Source organism: Podarcis bocagei (assembly GCF_964188305.1).
Source record: "Podarcis bocagei genome assembly, chromosome: Z".
NCBI lineage: Eukaryota > Metazoa > Chordata > Lepidosauria > Squamata > Lacertidae > Podarcis > Podarcis bocagei.
The window spans coordinates 51647201-51663241 of record NC_138140.1 but is presented as its reverse complement, the minus strand read 5'-3'; the positions used below and the strand labels follow the sequence as shown (position 1 = coordinate 51663241).

At 43.8% G+C, this 16041-nt stretch overlaps 1 protein-coding gene across 1 annotated transcript in view; it reads right to left on the bottom strand.

The window, feature by feature from the left end:
- Positions 1-15539, bottom strand: part of IL13RA1 (interleukin 13 receptor subunit alpha 1) — a gene marked incomplete at its 5' end in the record, with an annotated part of 37136 nt that extends 21597 nt beyond the window's left edge. The window contains 5 exons of the mRNA XM_081179171.1: positions 3080-3200; positions 4637-4763; positions 7996-8153; positions 11758-11976; positions 15479-15539. Of these exons, the coding sequence (XP_081035297.1) occupies positions 3080-3200; positions 4637-4763; positions 7996-8153; positions 11758-11976; positions 15479-15539 (686 nt within the window). The remainder of the gene's footprint in view (positions 1-3079; positions 3201-4636; positions 4764-7995; positions 8154-11757; positions 11977-15478) is intronic.
- Between the last annotated feature and the right edge of the window lie 502 nt (positions 15540-16041).

The following is a 16041-nucleotide window of genomic DNA, read 5'->3' as shown; positions in this document are numbered from 1 at the left end:
GCGAGGTTTCGGGATTTAAACTGAATAAAGATAAATCTAAATTATTAACAAAAAATATGGGAGAGAAGGAACAAGAAGACCTAGAAAGAATGACAGGTCTAAAGACCACAAACAAAGTAAACTATCTGGGGGTATGGATTACAAATAAAAACACTAATTTATTTAAAGACAATTACATCAAAAAATGGAAGGAAATTAAAGGAAATTTAGAAAATTGGAGTCAATTGAAGCTGTTATTATGGGGCAGAATATCAATGATTAAAATAACAGTACTTCCCAAAATCCTCTTTCTCTTTCAGACAATTCCAATAATTATTGGGACAAAATGTTTTAAAGATTGGCAGAGGGACCTGGCCAGTTTTATTTGGCAAGGGCAAAAACGCAAGAATGAATTTTAAATTGTTGACGGTTTTGCAGTCCCGGACCTCAGAATGTACTTTGAGACCGCATGTTGGACTTGGTTGAAAGACTGGATGTTGCTTATGAATACCGATGTCTACCTAGTGAGGAAGGCCTTATTCGAAGTTTGGGAGAGGAATAAATCCAAAGTTATAACAAAAACCCCTTGGTGGATATCACCTATAGAGTCAACTGCCATTCATAAGAATAACATGAACAATAATTGGCCAACTTAGAGACTTGGTGGATGAGATAAATTATTGTCCCAAACTGAAAAGATTTGAAGAACTCAAACAACTAGGGGTAAATTGGCTAGAATAATACCAGCTTAGGGTGACCTTTGAAAAAGATAAGACGTTAAAAAGGTTTGATAATAAAGCATAGATCTTAGAGGAAATTTTACAGAACAACCAAAAGACTCTCTCCAAAATGTACAAGCTGTTACAGAATGCTCAAATAGAAAAAGAGGAAAAGGGAAAGGCCATAATAAGATGGGAGCAGGACTTAGGTTATGTAATTGAATATAAAGAGTGGGGAAAAATGTGGACAAAAAAATATTAATTTTACAGTATGTTATTTAATAAGAGAAAACTACCTGAAAATGCACCATAGATAGTATTTAACACCGGAGAGATTGGCCAAAATGAACAAATCCCTTAGTAATAAGTGCTGGAGATGCACAAAGCAGAACCTTTTACCATATGTGGTGGACATGTCCATAGATCAGAAAGTTCTGGGAATTGATCCAGGAAGAAATAAAAAGTTACTAAGAACTTCACATAGCAAAAGACCAGAAACATACCTCTTGGGAATATTGAATAGTGATATTTCTAGAGAAAATACTAAATTGTTTCTGTACACGACATCAGTGGCGAGAATCCTAGTGGCTAAGTACTGGAAAGGGTAACCAGGTACCGACCAAAGAGGAATGGTTATATAAATTATGTGAATATTTGGAACTAGCCAAATTGATGGATATAATAAGACTAAAGCCAATGAATACAGTCAAGAAGGAACAGAAGTGCTTGAATGATTATTTAGAAAAACAAGGTTCTAATGTAAAAATTTGGCTGTGTTTAGAATGACCCTTGTGAATGGAAAAGGGGAAACACACACACACACACACACACACACACACACACACACAGACATATATATAGAGGGCACATTAATGATTCCGTGTCATCCTAGAAAAAGTGACAAGTGGGGTGCAGTGGGGTTCTGCCCTGGGCCTGTTGTTATTCAATGCCTTTATAAATGAATTGGGCAAAGGAATGGAGTTGACGCTCATCCAATTTACAGACAACATCAAACTCGGAGGGGTAGCTAATGCCTCAGAAGACAGAATCAGGATTCAAGATGACCTTAACAGATTGAAGAACTGGGCCCATACCAACAAAATGAATTTCAATATGGACAAATGTAAGGTTTTGCACTTAGACAGGAAGAACTAAATGCACAAATATAAGTTGGGGGACCCCTGGCTTGCCAGTTGTACATGTGAGAAGGATCTAGGGGGTCTTGGTAGACCACAAACTTAACATGAGTCAACAGTGTGATGCAGCAGCAAAAAAAGATATTGACATTCTAGGCTGCATCCACAGAAATCTAGTGTCCAGGTCAAGGGAAGTAATAGTACCACTTTATTCTGCCTTGGGACGCGGGTGGCGCTGTGGGTTAAACCACTGAGCCTAGGACTTGCCGATCAGAAGGTCGGCGGTTCGAATCCCCGCGACAGAGTGAGCTCCCGTTGCTCGGTCCCTGCTCCTGCCCACCTAGCAGTTCGAAAGCACATCAGAGTACAAGTAGATAAATAGGTACCGCTCCAGCGGGAAGGTAAACTGCGTTTCCGTGCACTGCTCTGGTTCACCAGAAGCGGCTTAGTCATGCTGGCCACATGACCTGGAAGCTGTACGCCGGCTCCCTCAGCCAATAAAGCAAGATGAGCGCCACAACCCCGGAGTCGTCCACGACTGGACCTAATGGTCAGGGGTCCCTTTACCTTTATTCTGCCTTAGTCAGACCACAGTTGGAATACTGTGCCTAATTCTGGGTGCCACAATTTAAGATGGATATTGGCAAGCTGGAGTGTGTGCAGAGGAGGGCAACCAAGATGATTAAGGGTGTGGAAACCAAGCCCTTATGAGGAACAGTTGAGAGAGCTGGATATGTTTAGCCTGGAAAAGAGGAAACTGAGAGGAGACATGAGAGCCATCTTCAAATATCTTGAGAGTTGTCACATGGAAGATGGAGCAAGCTTATTTTCTCCTGCTCTGGAGGATAATACTTAAAGCAATGGACTCAAACCAAGTTACAACAAAAGAGAAGGAAGAACTTTCCGACAGTATGAGCTGTTCAACAATGGAACAGACTACCTAGAAAGGTGGTGGACACCCCTTAATTTGAGGTTTAAGCAGAGGTTGGATAGCCATCTGTCATGGATGCTTTTGTTGAGATTCCAGCATTGTAGGGGGTTGTGTTAGATGACCCTTGGCGTCCCTTCAAACTCTACAATTTTATGATTTTATGATTCAAAACAGTTTTCATCATGTTTCCCAATGGGATTTCCAAACTGAGGAATGTTTGATTAAAATCCCTCACAGCTCTGCGCTGAAAGAGGGAGGGCCGAGTTCCCAAATTCCCCACACAATGGAAATAAAAGAAAAAATTAAGTACAAACCAGTAATTCAATTTGTAGGTTGTGTTAGGACTTGCATTCTCTCCACGCTGCCATGAGCACATCATGTACTTCATATTGTACCACATACATAAGATTTTAGTGGCTCCTGTACCTGCAATACCTAGGAAGCAAAAGCATCAGAAGCAGGATTGGTTGCATCAAGTACCTGGCTTTAACTAAGCATTCCTCCTTCTTCAGTGAGCTTCTGAAACTGTGGCCCTAACTTGCCTGCAAAGCAGTACTGCTGGAGCCCAGAAATTGGGTTTCAAGCACAGCAAGACTCAAAGGCTTTGAACTAGCAAAATTCCGCAATTCCTAATTTAGGCTAGGTCATGCAAATTAAACCCACCTGAAAACATTTACTTTGTGTACTTCATTCTATAGTAATGATTGGTGCTTGAAGGCTTAATTTAGGGGTGGGGCAGGAAATTATCAGATATATAGAATGGGAAGGTTCAACCATCCCCAGCCCTTTATTGCAGCAGAGAATTCACCAAGTACCATCCATGTATTTCAGAGCATTTTGTCAATTCTGAAAACGTGTTGGAATGTTTGAGTCTTAACCATCACACCCATGCCAACCCCTCGGGCCCCCAGGATGACTGCTGACTGAAATGGAGATCGAAATGGGGCAACGGAGTAACAAAAGGGAAGCATCAGCATGCCAGGGAAAACTCCTATGTTTGCAGAACTTTGCAAAAAGCCCATGAGGGTTGAGCACAAAGCACTTTCCTGCTCATACTTCCCAGCAACTGATATTCCTACGTGACGTAATACACAGCCATCATGACAAGTAACTACTGAGAGCCTTAATTTTCCATTCATTTGTCTAAGCCCTTTTAAAGGCATCTAAGTTGGTGGCTACAACTGCATCTAGTAGTAGCAAGTTCCATAGTTTACCTAGGTGCTGTGTATGAACAGTACTTCCTTTTCCCTGTCCTCAATCTCCCACCATGCATTTTAATTGAATAATCCCAGATTGTTCTATTGAGAAAGGGAGGAACACGCCTCATTCTACATTTTCTCCATACCATGCATGTAACCTGCAGTTTATCTGCAGCGCTGCCAACCAGAAGGGGTTTAAAGAGTGCTATCAAACAGTGTCCAATCCCTGCACGTCTAATGCACATGATACTTCTGTGGCTGGTCGAGAATGAGCAAACTCATGCTGAGAATGAAAAGGGCTAAGGCAATGTCTCTCAACTTCATGGCCTCCAGATGTATTGGACTACATTTCCCACAGTCTGTTTAATAGCCTGAGTGGTTTAAGCTGATGGGAGTTGTAGAATGAAACATCTGGAGGCCACTGGGTTGGGGAGGACTGGACTTAGGGAAATGTAGCACTAGGTGCACAACTTGGGCAGGGGATCTCAAGAAGCTTTCTGGTTTGGAGTACGAATATGGATTTGTTAAGTTGATACAGATATTTGTGCAATTTTTGATAAATAAATGTCTAATACAAATCTGAAGAGACAATGCATGTACTTTTGTAAACCAAGAACTTCTTTAATAAAAATTATTTTTTAAATCTATAGAGTGCAGTGTCTGAAAACTTACCATTTTGGCAAAGAGTGATTTTAACATAATCTCCATCACCCTGTCCTTCACATGAAGTGGCGACTCCAAAAATGACTTTTTTACCCAGAGGTATGAACACTGTCCGGAAATTTTGAACATTCCATTCCTATGTTTGGAAGGAGGGGAAATCATATATACATGTATTAAAAACTACTAATCTCAAACAAAGTAATTTTTAAACCCGATTCCATAGGATAAAAATCATAAGGCTTCTACTGGTAAAACACTCTATGTGTACAACTGTACTAGTAGCAGTTTCCTTGGAAGCCAAAGGCTGCATTTCTAAACACACTCACCTGGGAGAAAGCAAAGTAACTTAAGTCACTGAGGCTTACTTTTGTGGAGGCATACACAAGATTACATCTATTTCTGGTCTCAATTATTCTGCTTGTTTTTCTTTATGTTCACTTTAATTCAATTACATTCCTATATTTCCCCCTGTTTATTATTTTGTATTTGTATTTTTTATCATAGAATCATAGAATCATAGAATCATAGAGTTGGAAGAGACCACAAGGGCCATCGAGTCCAACCCCCTGCCAAGCAGGAAACACCATCAGAGCACTCCTGACATATGGTTGTCAAGCCTCTGCTTAAAGACCTCCAAAGTAGGAGACTCCACCACACTCCTTGGCAGCAAATTCCACTGTCGAACAGCTCTTACTGTCAGGAAGTTCTTCCTAATGTTGAGGTGGAATCTTCTTTCTTGTAGTTTGGATCCATTGCTCCGTGTCCGCTTCTCTGGAGCAGCAGAAAACAACCTTTCTCCCTCCTCTATGTGACATCCTTTTATATATTTGAACATGGCTATCATATCACCCCTTAACCTTCTCTTCTCCAGGCTAAACATGCCCAGCTCCCTTAGCCGTTCCTCATAAGGCATCGTTTCCAGGCCTTTGACCATTTTGGTTGCCCTCCTCTGGACACGTTCCAGTTTGTCAGTGTCCTTCTTGAATTATCTGTCTCCATTGCTTTCTCTCTATGCTCCTGACAGTCCATTTGTGGAACACTCATCTATTAACCCTTTACTCCCTTGTGCTATTTATGATCTCTTTTTCAAAATCATCATAATACTTTCCTACTCTTGCTAATTATTGCATTCTCTTTTACTCTGTCTTCTTGCTAGCACACAATATTCCCCTTTCCCTCACTGTCTTCTTAGATTTTGAGCCTGTGGGAAAGGCCTTGGAATTTTTAATTTCTGTATAGCACCCGTTAGGCTGAATGTGTTTAAGTAGCAGCAGGAATTGTGGTACTCCCCTCGTGTGCTTTTCCTGCTATCACTAGTCTTTTCTAATTTAGTTTTCCACATCTTACTTGAAATGCACACAATCCAATCACAGAAATCACTCCAAAGAGTTAAATGTCTGTGAAGTTATACAGAAGCCTTTCCATAACTGTGATGGCAATGGTACACTGCAGGAGTCACACAAATGCAACTCCTATCAGTATGGTCAATGGTCAGGAATGATGCCACTTGCAGTCCACAACAATTGGAGGGCACCATGCAGGATACTCCTGATTTAGATGATTTTGCTATCTTTGTTATTGGACTGTCTAATTTTACCATTTGTTTTAGGCCGTGTTTTGGAAGTTATCTTGAGTTCAAGCCATGGAAAAGCTGGGCATACTACTTGATCACACTTGACTTGCATGTGCAAATGACCCACCAGAGCTCTCCAACCCCACAGGCAGAACGTTGGCATTACTTGCAAGACAGCATGTTGCAAAGAAGTCAGTGACACCAGATATGGGGAACCTCTGGCTTGTAGGCCAATCTGGCCCACCAGTCTTCCCTATTTGATTTGCAAAGCCATTTTGAGCAAGCCACACCCACCTGCTATCTATGATGTCAGGATGTGTGGCAGTTAAGGCTTGGCTGAAAAGGGCTTTGCAGGCACTGATAACATAGTCTCCTCAAGGTCCTTTGTGTGGTGATCCCCAGGTGCCCAAGAACCAGCTGATCATTACGTGTTTTGCAACCCCTGTGGTGTACTGGAAGCACTGAACACTGGGCTTGCAAAGCACTTTGAACTAGGATTGCCATATCTTGAAGAACAAAAAAGAGGACAGCCTGAACTGCTGCCAGCCCAAGCCAGGGAAAGAGGCATGTGGGAGGGCCACAGAGCCTGTGCACCTCTTTCCCTGGATTGGGCTGGCAACGGCCATGGTGTGCAGAGCAGCTTGAGCAAGCCTGAGGCCAAGAAGCCCAAGGAGCCTGAGCCAAAAACCCCAGACATTTCCTTTAAAATGTAAAGCTCCGCTCGGATGGGCATGTTGGTCCCTCAAAAGAGGGCATGTCCAGATTTCCCAGATGTAGGACAACCCTATTAGAACACCTCTTCTCTAATGTCCAACAGCCAGATGATTGTCAGGTGTTTGAGAAGAGCCAGCCCTTTGAATTATCTCCTCTCAAAGGCCAACTTTCACAGGTGGCAACCACCCACCCATGGGGGTGGGAGGGATAAAGATCTTGCTCAGCAGGCCAAAAAAACCTTCCCCACCCCTAGCTGACACACTCAACTGCTAGTTGCCAAGTTTGGTGAGAGAGGGAGAAAGAAAGGAGAGCTGGAGTATCAAAAGGTGCAAAAACATTCAGCAGCAATCTAGTCCCTGGAAATAAATTCCACTCAGTAGGTCTTACTTCTGAGTAGACATGTATAAGAATGTGTTGTTAGTGGCCCATTGCTTTCTAAGATATCCCTTCTCAGAGGCACAGTACTGTGCAGTATTTGGTAAATGAGAATGGTATAGGACTCAGTGTGATGCATCTAGGTGCCCTGGGGAAATAATATATTTAAAATGTGTTGGACCGTTAAATCTTTATTTTTGTGTCCCTTTAAGACTCTCCTGTGTTACCCCCTGCTCGTATTGGTGTTTTCCCTGCTTCAAGATTGCCAAGTGTTGAAAAAGATCATGCCACTTGTGTGTTTAAGCATATTTGTGTGTGTGTGTGTGTGTGTGTGTGTGCGCGCGCGCGCGCGCACACACACACACACACAAATGCATGTGAGAACACCACTCAGGACATCATGCCAGTTTAACTTTCCATGGTTACAAGAGGAAACACCACCCATGCTGACCTATAAAGACCATATTTAATGCAGCATAAGAGGCTGATTGACCCTCTTCTCCTTATATACCACCCCTTGGCAGAGCTTTAGTGTCACGCCACCATCAATTCAAACAGATCAGATTTCTAGATTCCACAAGTCTTGTCTGAAATTACTGATTTGCTTCTCAATCCCCAAAGCCCTACTTTTCATCACAATTCTTGTATGTGTAATAATTCAGCAGGACAATTTCTGACTTGGAATCAGAAGACCCTGAAAGCTTACCTTTTGGCCCCATTCTCCACTGGTGGTTATAGCAGTTACATACCGCAGATTGCAGTCATCTTCTATTTTTACAGGAGCCCATGTCACATTCAGCTGGCAGTTATTTTCATTGATAGTATATGTGATGTTAGTTGGGCGAGGCAGATCCAACACGACTCCTATGAAAAAAAGGAAGGGAAATGGGGGAACCATCACTTTCCATTCTTTTAAGTTGTTGACTTTCAGGACAAATCCAAGCAGCAACTGGAAATGCAGCCAGGTGCACACCCACTGCCACAGAGTTTCAGCCCTTGAGGTCTAAGGAATGCCTTTGGGTGACAGTTTAAGGAGCACCACAATATAGGCAGTTGTCAAAGGCTTGCCATCCCTTGGAATTCCATCCCATGCACTGTGCTCAGCTTATTGTGCATGTATGTCATGCACATAGGGCATTATCTGAGAGTCATCATTATCCCCACAGCTCAATACTGCACACCCTGTAACTGCCAACAGCTCCCCCAGGCTTTAGATAGGACTCTCTCCCAGCCCTACCTGTAGATGCTGGGAACTGTTTAGGGAGGTTTTTAATGTCTGATGTTTTATTGTGCTTTTAATTCTGTTGAGAGCTGCCCAGATGGGCGGGGTATAAATAAATTACTACTACTACTACTACTACTACTACTACTACTGGACCTTGGGTCCTCTATATGCAAAGCATGTGCTCTGCCAATGCCCTATAGCTATAGTCTGAAAAAGGAAAACAACAGCCAGAAACTTGTCAGTACAGCAAGGACACATCTGATAGGGGAGTCTCAGGCATGGAGAAAAGTGGGTCAAAAGACTGAGAGCTGGTGTGTTATATCGCAAAAGTTAAGAACAAGATAGCACAGGATGACTAAGTAGTGATAATATACCTGCCCCTGTACCAGATTCCTGGAATCAATGAATGCTGCCAAGCTCCTCCACCAATGTCCTTCACTACTTTCAAGTTGCACCAAGCTCTTTGAACGCATCACAAAGAAATATCAGCTTCTCCTTCCAGATGTATGCAACTAGCCAACTAGTTTAGAAAAATAACCTTAAATGCACAATTCAAGATCAATGGTACTGACCACCCTGGCATTTGACAAAGCACCTACAGTATTTTTAAAACTTCATTTTAATCTTTAATTAATAGAAGATTCAACCCATTGATGCTTCCAGCTGGATTATGCCCATATAAGTTTTTGCTGCCTTTGTATGCCATCAAAAGTCTTGTTTGGAAATTATGCTTCCACTTCTCTAGTTCCTGTAGCAAGCTTTTGGTGATTCACTAGCTGCTACCCACATACTTTTAAGCTTCCCCCCTCAGCCTCAGGGGAAAAACTGAGAGTGTCCAAGATTCTTATTTCTTCACCAAATAGCAAACTATGTGGAAATGCAGTGTAACACAACTTATGCTGTGTTGCTCAAAATCTCAGACTAGCTCTCTTAGGTAGCTAAGCTGGCTTCAGCCTATTGCATACTGACATGGAAATATCACATACCAGGTATCTGAAAGTTAATTTTAGATAATGTTAGTTTTGTATTTGTTAGCTAATAATGCAGGAAGGGTTCATATACACGCCAACAGAGCTATCTAAATAAATTATTCGGTTTTTGTTTTCTTTACGCATATGTATATTTTCCTTCTTTCTTTGTAGATTGCATTTAAATTGGAGGTATAGCTATGCCAATCATTTAAACTTCCCTTCCTCAGTCTCTCTTTTTTATTTTTTTATTGCATGTGCCTGAAGAAAAGTTTCTTCTACAACAACCCTAAACTAGCAGCTCCAGGATAGGGGAGATCTCTTGGGCAAGGTATTCCAAGGGTCCCCTTAACGTAAAAGAAAATTCTCTCATCCTGCTGCCTCAGAACATTGCAGGCATTCCATGGAAAGCAAGGGTTCTGCATTAACAGGTCCTTTGGTAGTCTTACCTAAGGTCATCCTACAAGGGCTTCCAGTTGGCTAGTCACAGTGACCAAATGTAGCCCTCCAAATAGCTTGTTGTCTTGCAAATATGAAGTACATGGTGTCACAAGCATCTCACTATACATATAATTACTAGATTTCCTCTTGCTGCAGCCCACAATAGTATTTTTCTTTGCTTGCTGCACTAGTATATATTTTGTTTGCTGAAAGTACATCAGGAGGGATTATATCTGTAGGTCAACAACCGAAGCCAACCCTGAGTTTCCCTGGGCAACAGATTGCCAGCCAACTCCTTTCTGTCCCTGCCTTTTAACAAATAGAAAATATACGGGCACACATGTAACATACTCAACATGTAACATACTCAGGAAACATAGAAAAGAGGCCACCTCACAGATGGCAAAGGACAATCCTTTTTCACTCACACATAGGCATGTAGGCAAGGGACACTAGGGTTGATCAGTAAGATTGGCAGCTCCTCCATCATGCCGCCAGGCAGGCAGGTAGACAAGATGGCTCTGATGGGCAAAGTAGGTGGGCAGCTGCTGCTGAGGTGAAGTGAGCCTGTTCAGAATGCTAGATTACCATTATTAGGAGAAGAGGCACAAAGCTTCAGCACCACACAGACTGAGTTATGCTCATATTGGGCTGGGCACGGAGCAGTCGAGGAAACCAGCTAGCCTGCATGCAATGGAAGAGGTCTGGCTAGAGACTGTTTAAACTGTTCCAGTGCTAACAGAACAACAGCAGAAAACCGACTTAATTAGGAAGGTGGAGAAAAACAAATCAAACCCACTGTCCTCTTATAGAGGACACTAATAGAGCAGGAAGTTAAGAAGTCATCCAGCTACTCCTTCTGGACCCAAGTCTACCTAAGCCTCCCTAAACATTTCCAAAATGTTCCTTATTTGGTTTAAGGTCAAGTTACGCAACTTTGCCAAGTTTTGTTCCCAAGCACCTAAAAGAAATTATGAAAATGACAGTAATTTGGGATCACCCCAAGTGTAGTAGTGATCAGCCAGCTGCAATTTGGACAGCAACCTGGCCGCAGATCAAACAGCCTTGCTGTTGACTTGAAGACCTTTGTATGTTAACATGCCTTTGTAACTTTTTCTTTTTTAAATTAGCCAGTCACTTGAATGATTGTCTGTATTGTTTTCAATGGTGTTTCATATTTGAATGTTGTACACACGCGCAACCCCGCCCCCTATATTTTACGACGTGGGAGCACATCAATACTTTTATAAATACAAAGTAAATAAACGGAAGGATGGGGGAAAGGGAACTGGGATTTTCTTCAGCACAACGGGCTTCCGTGTGCCGAACTACGTATTAGGAAGGTGATCAGCAAGGAGCAAGAGAGGGGCCGGGTCGGAAGGCATGATGCCCAGCATCGTCGGGCTTCTGAGGAAATTTAACTCTTGTCTCCTTCCGAGGAAGCAGGCGGTTATCAACACCATATTCGTATCTAATCACCATAAGATAAATTCCGACCCAAACAAACCCGCGCACCAATTTGGGGTGCCTAATTTTAACGAGAGGCCACTTCCTTCTCCAACTTGGAGCGGGATTACTTGTGAGGAGCTAATACTTTGAGGAAACAGAGCTCCCTTTCCTCTAGGAAGGAGTTTCTCTCCCTCCGACCTTAAGGGATCGACCCCCCGCCACCCTGCCCTCCAGGGACCCTCGTCCGAGCAGGCCTTGCTCTCCAGGGGCTGCAGCGGGGCTCCCAGCCCGGCAGCAGCAGGAGGAGGAGGCGCCCCGGGGGACCGGGCCCCCCCCGGCCCGCTCCCCCCGGCCCGCTTCCCCGGCCCCTTCCCCGCCGCCTCACCTCCGCCCACGGCCCCGGCCAGCAGCAGCAGCAGCAGCAGCAGCGCGGCCATCTCGGCGAGCAGCGGCTCCCTCACATCCCCGAGGCTCGAGTGGCGGCGGGGGCGGGCGCTGCCGGGAAGAGTGCCGGCCGGGGCGCCTCCTCCTTCTCGCGGCCTTGGCCCCGCCTGGCGGAGGGAGGAGACGAGGGAAGGAGGCCGGCCTGAGGGGAAAGAGGAGGCTCACGAGCCTCTCTCCTCTCCGGCCCCTGAGCATGGGCAGAGGGCGCGCTCTCCGGGCGGGTCACAGCCCTTCTTGTTGGCTCTACTCAGAGGAGACCCATTTGCATGAAAGTGGCTAACTTAGGTGCAGTCAGTGAGGGCGCCCAAAGAAGGTGCCGGGGGATTTCTTTCTTTCTTTCTTGCTTGCTTGCTTGCTTGCTTTGCTTGCTTCCCAGTGTTGCTGCTACCATCAGAATCGAACCTAAATGAATGGCCGTGACTGACAAAGTCCATTAAGTTATATGTATGTAGAGAGAGACAGGTGATGAGGTAATTTTTTAAAAAATAATTTCTTCACTTTTTAAAATAGGCATTTTAAAATAGGTGCAATTACATATGGGTTAAGTAGCAAAATCCAGATCAAGACAGGAGATACATAGAGAGATAATTATTTATAAAATATTCATATTTTTTTTAAAAAAAATGTAAATATTTGAATACCCAGTTCACCCTGCAGGGCGGAGGAACTTTTCTTTCCTGGTAGCATAGAAACAAAAGGATAAAAGCAGCCATGCAGTCAAAATTACAAAAGACTGTCAGAATGTCACATACGTAACCTAACTCCCCAAGGTTATTGGAAGGATAAAAATGGGGAATACAATGTGACTAAAGAAAAATGGGAGTCTTTTGTCCCTCTTTCCTTTTTATTACTTTTTAACAGCTAAAAAAAACTTAGAAGAATAAAAATAAAGCAAAGGATATACTAAAATATATTTGTTGCTGAAATATAACAAAAGCTGACAGTAGCCCTCTCAAGCATGTCTGTCTCATTGAGTTAAATAGAGTTTACTCTCAGGAAAGTGTGTAGAGGTTTGTTGCCTTAATGAATCTTGTTCTGTTATACAACTGAATCATTTGCAAAAGGTGTTTTCTTCCGTTAAGACAAAAATAGCCCAGACCTCCTGCACACACACAAACACACCCTCCCTGACTTCAAGCAACCAAGCAACCAAAACCAACACTTAAAATTTTAAGATAGAACAACTAACTTTTTAAAAAAGACAGAAGAAACAAACAAAAAACCCTGTTTTTATTAATACTTATTGCCTTCACATTTTCATGAATAAGTAGGAATTTATTGCTGCATCAATGATTTGATACTTAATATTTTAAAGTTTATGTTTTAGTACATTTGCAAAAGCTCCAATTGTAAATACAAAAATATACATAGTAATCAACTTATTTGACAAAGAAGAGAGGGAGAGAGGAGGGTTAAAAGAGGATTTTAAAGAAATGGTTCAATGGCTCACTGTTATCCTGCATTTTATCACACCAATGCATAATAAAAGGACTCCATCTCCCAACAAAATAATTACCCACTTGCCTCCTGTCAACCTAGCAGTTTGAAAGCATGCCAGTGCAAGTAGGTACCGCTGCAGTGGGAAGGTAAATGGTGTTTCCGTGCGCTCTGGCACTCATCAAGGTCCTCCATGCGCCAGTAGTGGTTTAGTTCTGCTGGCCACATGACTCAGAAAGCTGTCTGTGGACAAATGCCGGCTCCCTCAGCCTGAAAGCGAGAGGAGCACCGCAACTCCATAGTCGCCTTTGACTGGACTTAACCGTCCAGGGGTCCTTTACCTTTTTACCTTACTCTTATGATCCCTGGGCTCTCACTTGTGGGGTGCCTCAGGGTTCCCTCCTCTCCCCCATGCTTTTTAACATCTGTATAAAGCCACTGGAAGGGATCATCAGGAGGTTTGGGCTGGGTGTCCATCAATATGCGGATGATACCCAGCTCTACCTCTCTTTCAAATAGGAACCAGTGAAGGCGGTGAAGGTCCTGTGTGAGTGTCTGGAGGCAATTCGAGGATGGATGGCGGCTAACAAATTGAGGTTGAATCCTGACAAGACAGAAGCACTGTTTTGGGGGGACAGGAGACGGGCGGGTGTGGAGGACTCCCTGGTTCTGAATGGGGTAACTGTGCCCCTGAAGGACCAGGTGTGCAGCCTGGGAGTCATTCTGGACTCACAGCTGCCCATGGAGGTGCAGGTCAATTCTGTGTCTAGGGCAGCTGTTTACCAGCTCCATCTGGTACGCAGGCTGAGACCCTTCCTGCCCGCAGACTGTCTCGCCAGAGTGACGCATGCTCTGGTTATCTCCCTCTTAGACTACTGCAATGCGCTCTATATCGGGCTACCTTTGAAGGTGACCCGGAAACTACAACTAATCCAGATTGTGGCAGCTAGACTGGTGACTGGGAGTGGCTGCTGAGACCACATAACACCGGTCTTGAAAGACCTACACTGGCTCCCAGTACGTTTCCGAGCACAATTCAAAGTGTTGGTGCTGACCTTTAAAGCCCTAAATGGCCTCAGTCCAGTATTCCTGAAGGAGCGTCTCCACCTCCATCGTTCTGCCCGGACACTGAGGTCCAGCGCCAAGGGCCTTCTGGCGGTTCCCTCCCTGCGAGAAGCAAAGTTACAGGATACCAGGCAGAGGGCCTTCTTGGTAGTGGCACCCCACCCTTTGGAACGCCCTCCCATCAGATGTCAAAGAGAAAAATAACTACCAAACTTTTAGAAGACATCTGAAGGCAGCCCTGTTTAGGGAAGCTTTTAATGTTTAATAGGTTATTGTATTTTAGTGTTTTGTTGGAAGCCGCCCAGAGTGGCTGGGGAAGCCCAGCCAGATGGGCGGGGTATAAATAACAAATTATTATTATTATTATTATTATTATTATTATTATTATTATTATTATTATTATTATTATTATTATTACTTGTCAGTTTTAGCATTTGAACATTTCCCCACACACTTGTAATCCAGTTGGAGCAACAACAACAACAATTTTATTATTTATACCCCGCCCATCTGGCTGGGTTTCCCCAGCCACTCAGAGTGGTTTACAGAATAATAATAACAGAGAGATAAGAAAGCTTTATTACTTAAATTGCAACGGTTGTTGCCAATTATATTTGTTGTTTTTGTGAGGTTCCTGGTGTCCCCACCACTATTCTACCACTGCTACACCACTTACTTACTTCAGTAAATAAAGTTCCCACCAGACAGATTGTATTTCTGGAAGGGGCACAAGGAGACCCAGGGAGATGGCCACTCAACTTTATAGTCCTTGTTTTATAGACCAACTAGCAATGGTTGTAAAGTTGTGCTAGCCAGCAGATTCTGTGCATCTTTACTTAGAAACAAATCCCACTGAATTCAAAGTAAGTGTGCATCATATTCCAGCATTACTTGCTATTTAGGTTTGCAGCTTTCCTTTACATGTATTATAACGACATTGGGGTTGGACTAAATGGGTTTTAGGGGTCCCCCCCAAGTCTAGAAAAAGAGACTGCTGAAGAGGTAAAGCATGGTGGGCAAATTTCGCCTGGTAGATTCCTTGTTTTAACTAACCTTTGCATAACTAACTAGATGGCCAAGTACATGTGATGTGTTGCCACAGAAACTAAGTAACTGGAGATCCTGCTAGAAAGGGCATGTCTTTCACCTCATCCACCTACTGATCACAGTTGTCACCAGCTTACGATAGCTGCATTCACAAGTGGCATGAAGCCAAGCCATGGTTTAGCATGAACACGTGGGCTCCCAAGGAGATCACAGTTGCTTTGCTTCTCCTTGGTCCTTTTAAGATAAAGGTAAAGATACCCCTGCCCGTACGGGCCAGTCTTGACAGACTCTAGGGTTGTGCGCTCATCTCACTCTAGAGGCCGGGAGCCAGCGCTGTCCGCAGACACTTCCGGGTCACATGGCCAGCGTGACGAAGCTGCTCTGGTGAACCAGCACCAGAGCAGCACACGGAACGCTGTTTACCTTCCCGCTATAAAGCGGTACCTATTTATCTACTTGCACTTAAGGGTGCTTTCGAACTGCTAGGTGGGCAGGAGCTGGGACCGAATGACGGGAGCTCACCCCGCGGCAGGGATTCGAACCGCCGACCATGTGATCGGCAAGTCATAGGCGCTGAGGTTTTACCCACAGCTCCACCCGCGTCCCTTGGTCCTTTTAGCTCAGTGTAATAATTAATTAAAGGTTTGGCTGAGCATATGCTGTTAACACCCTGGCT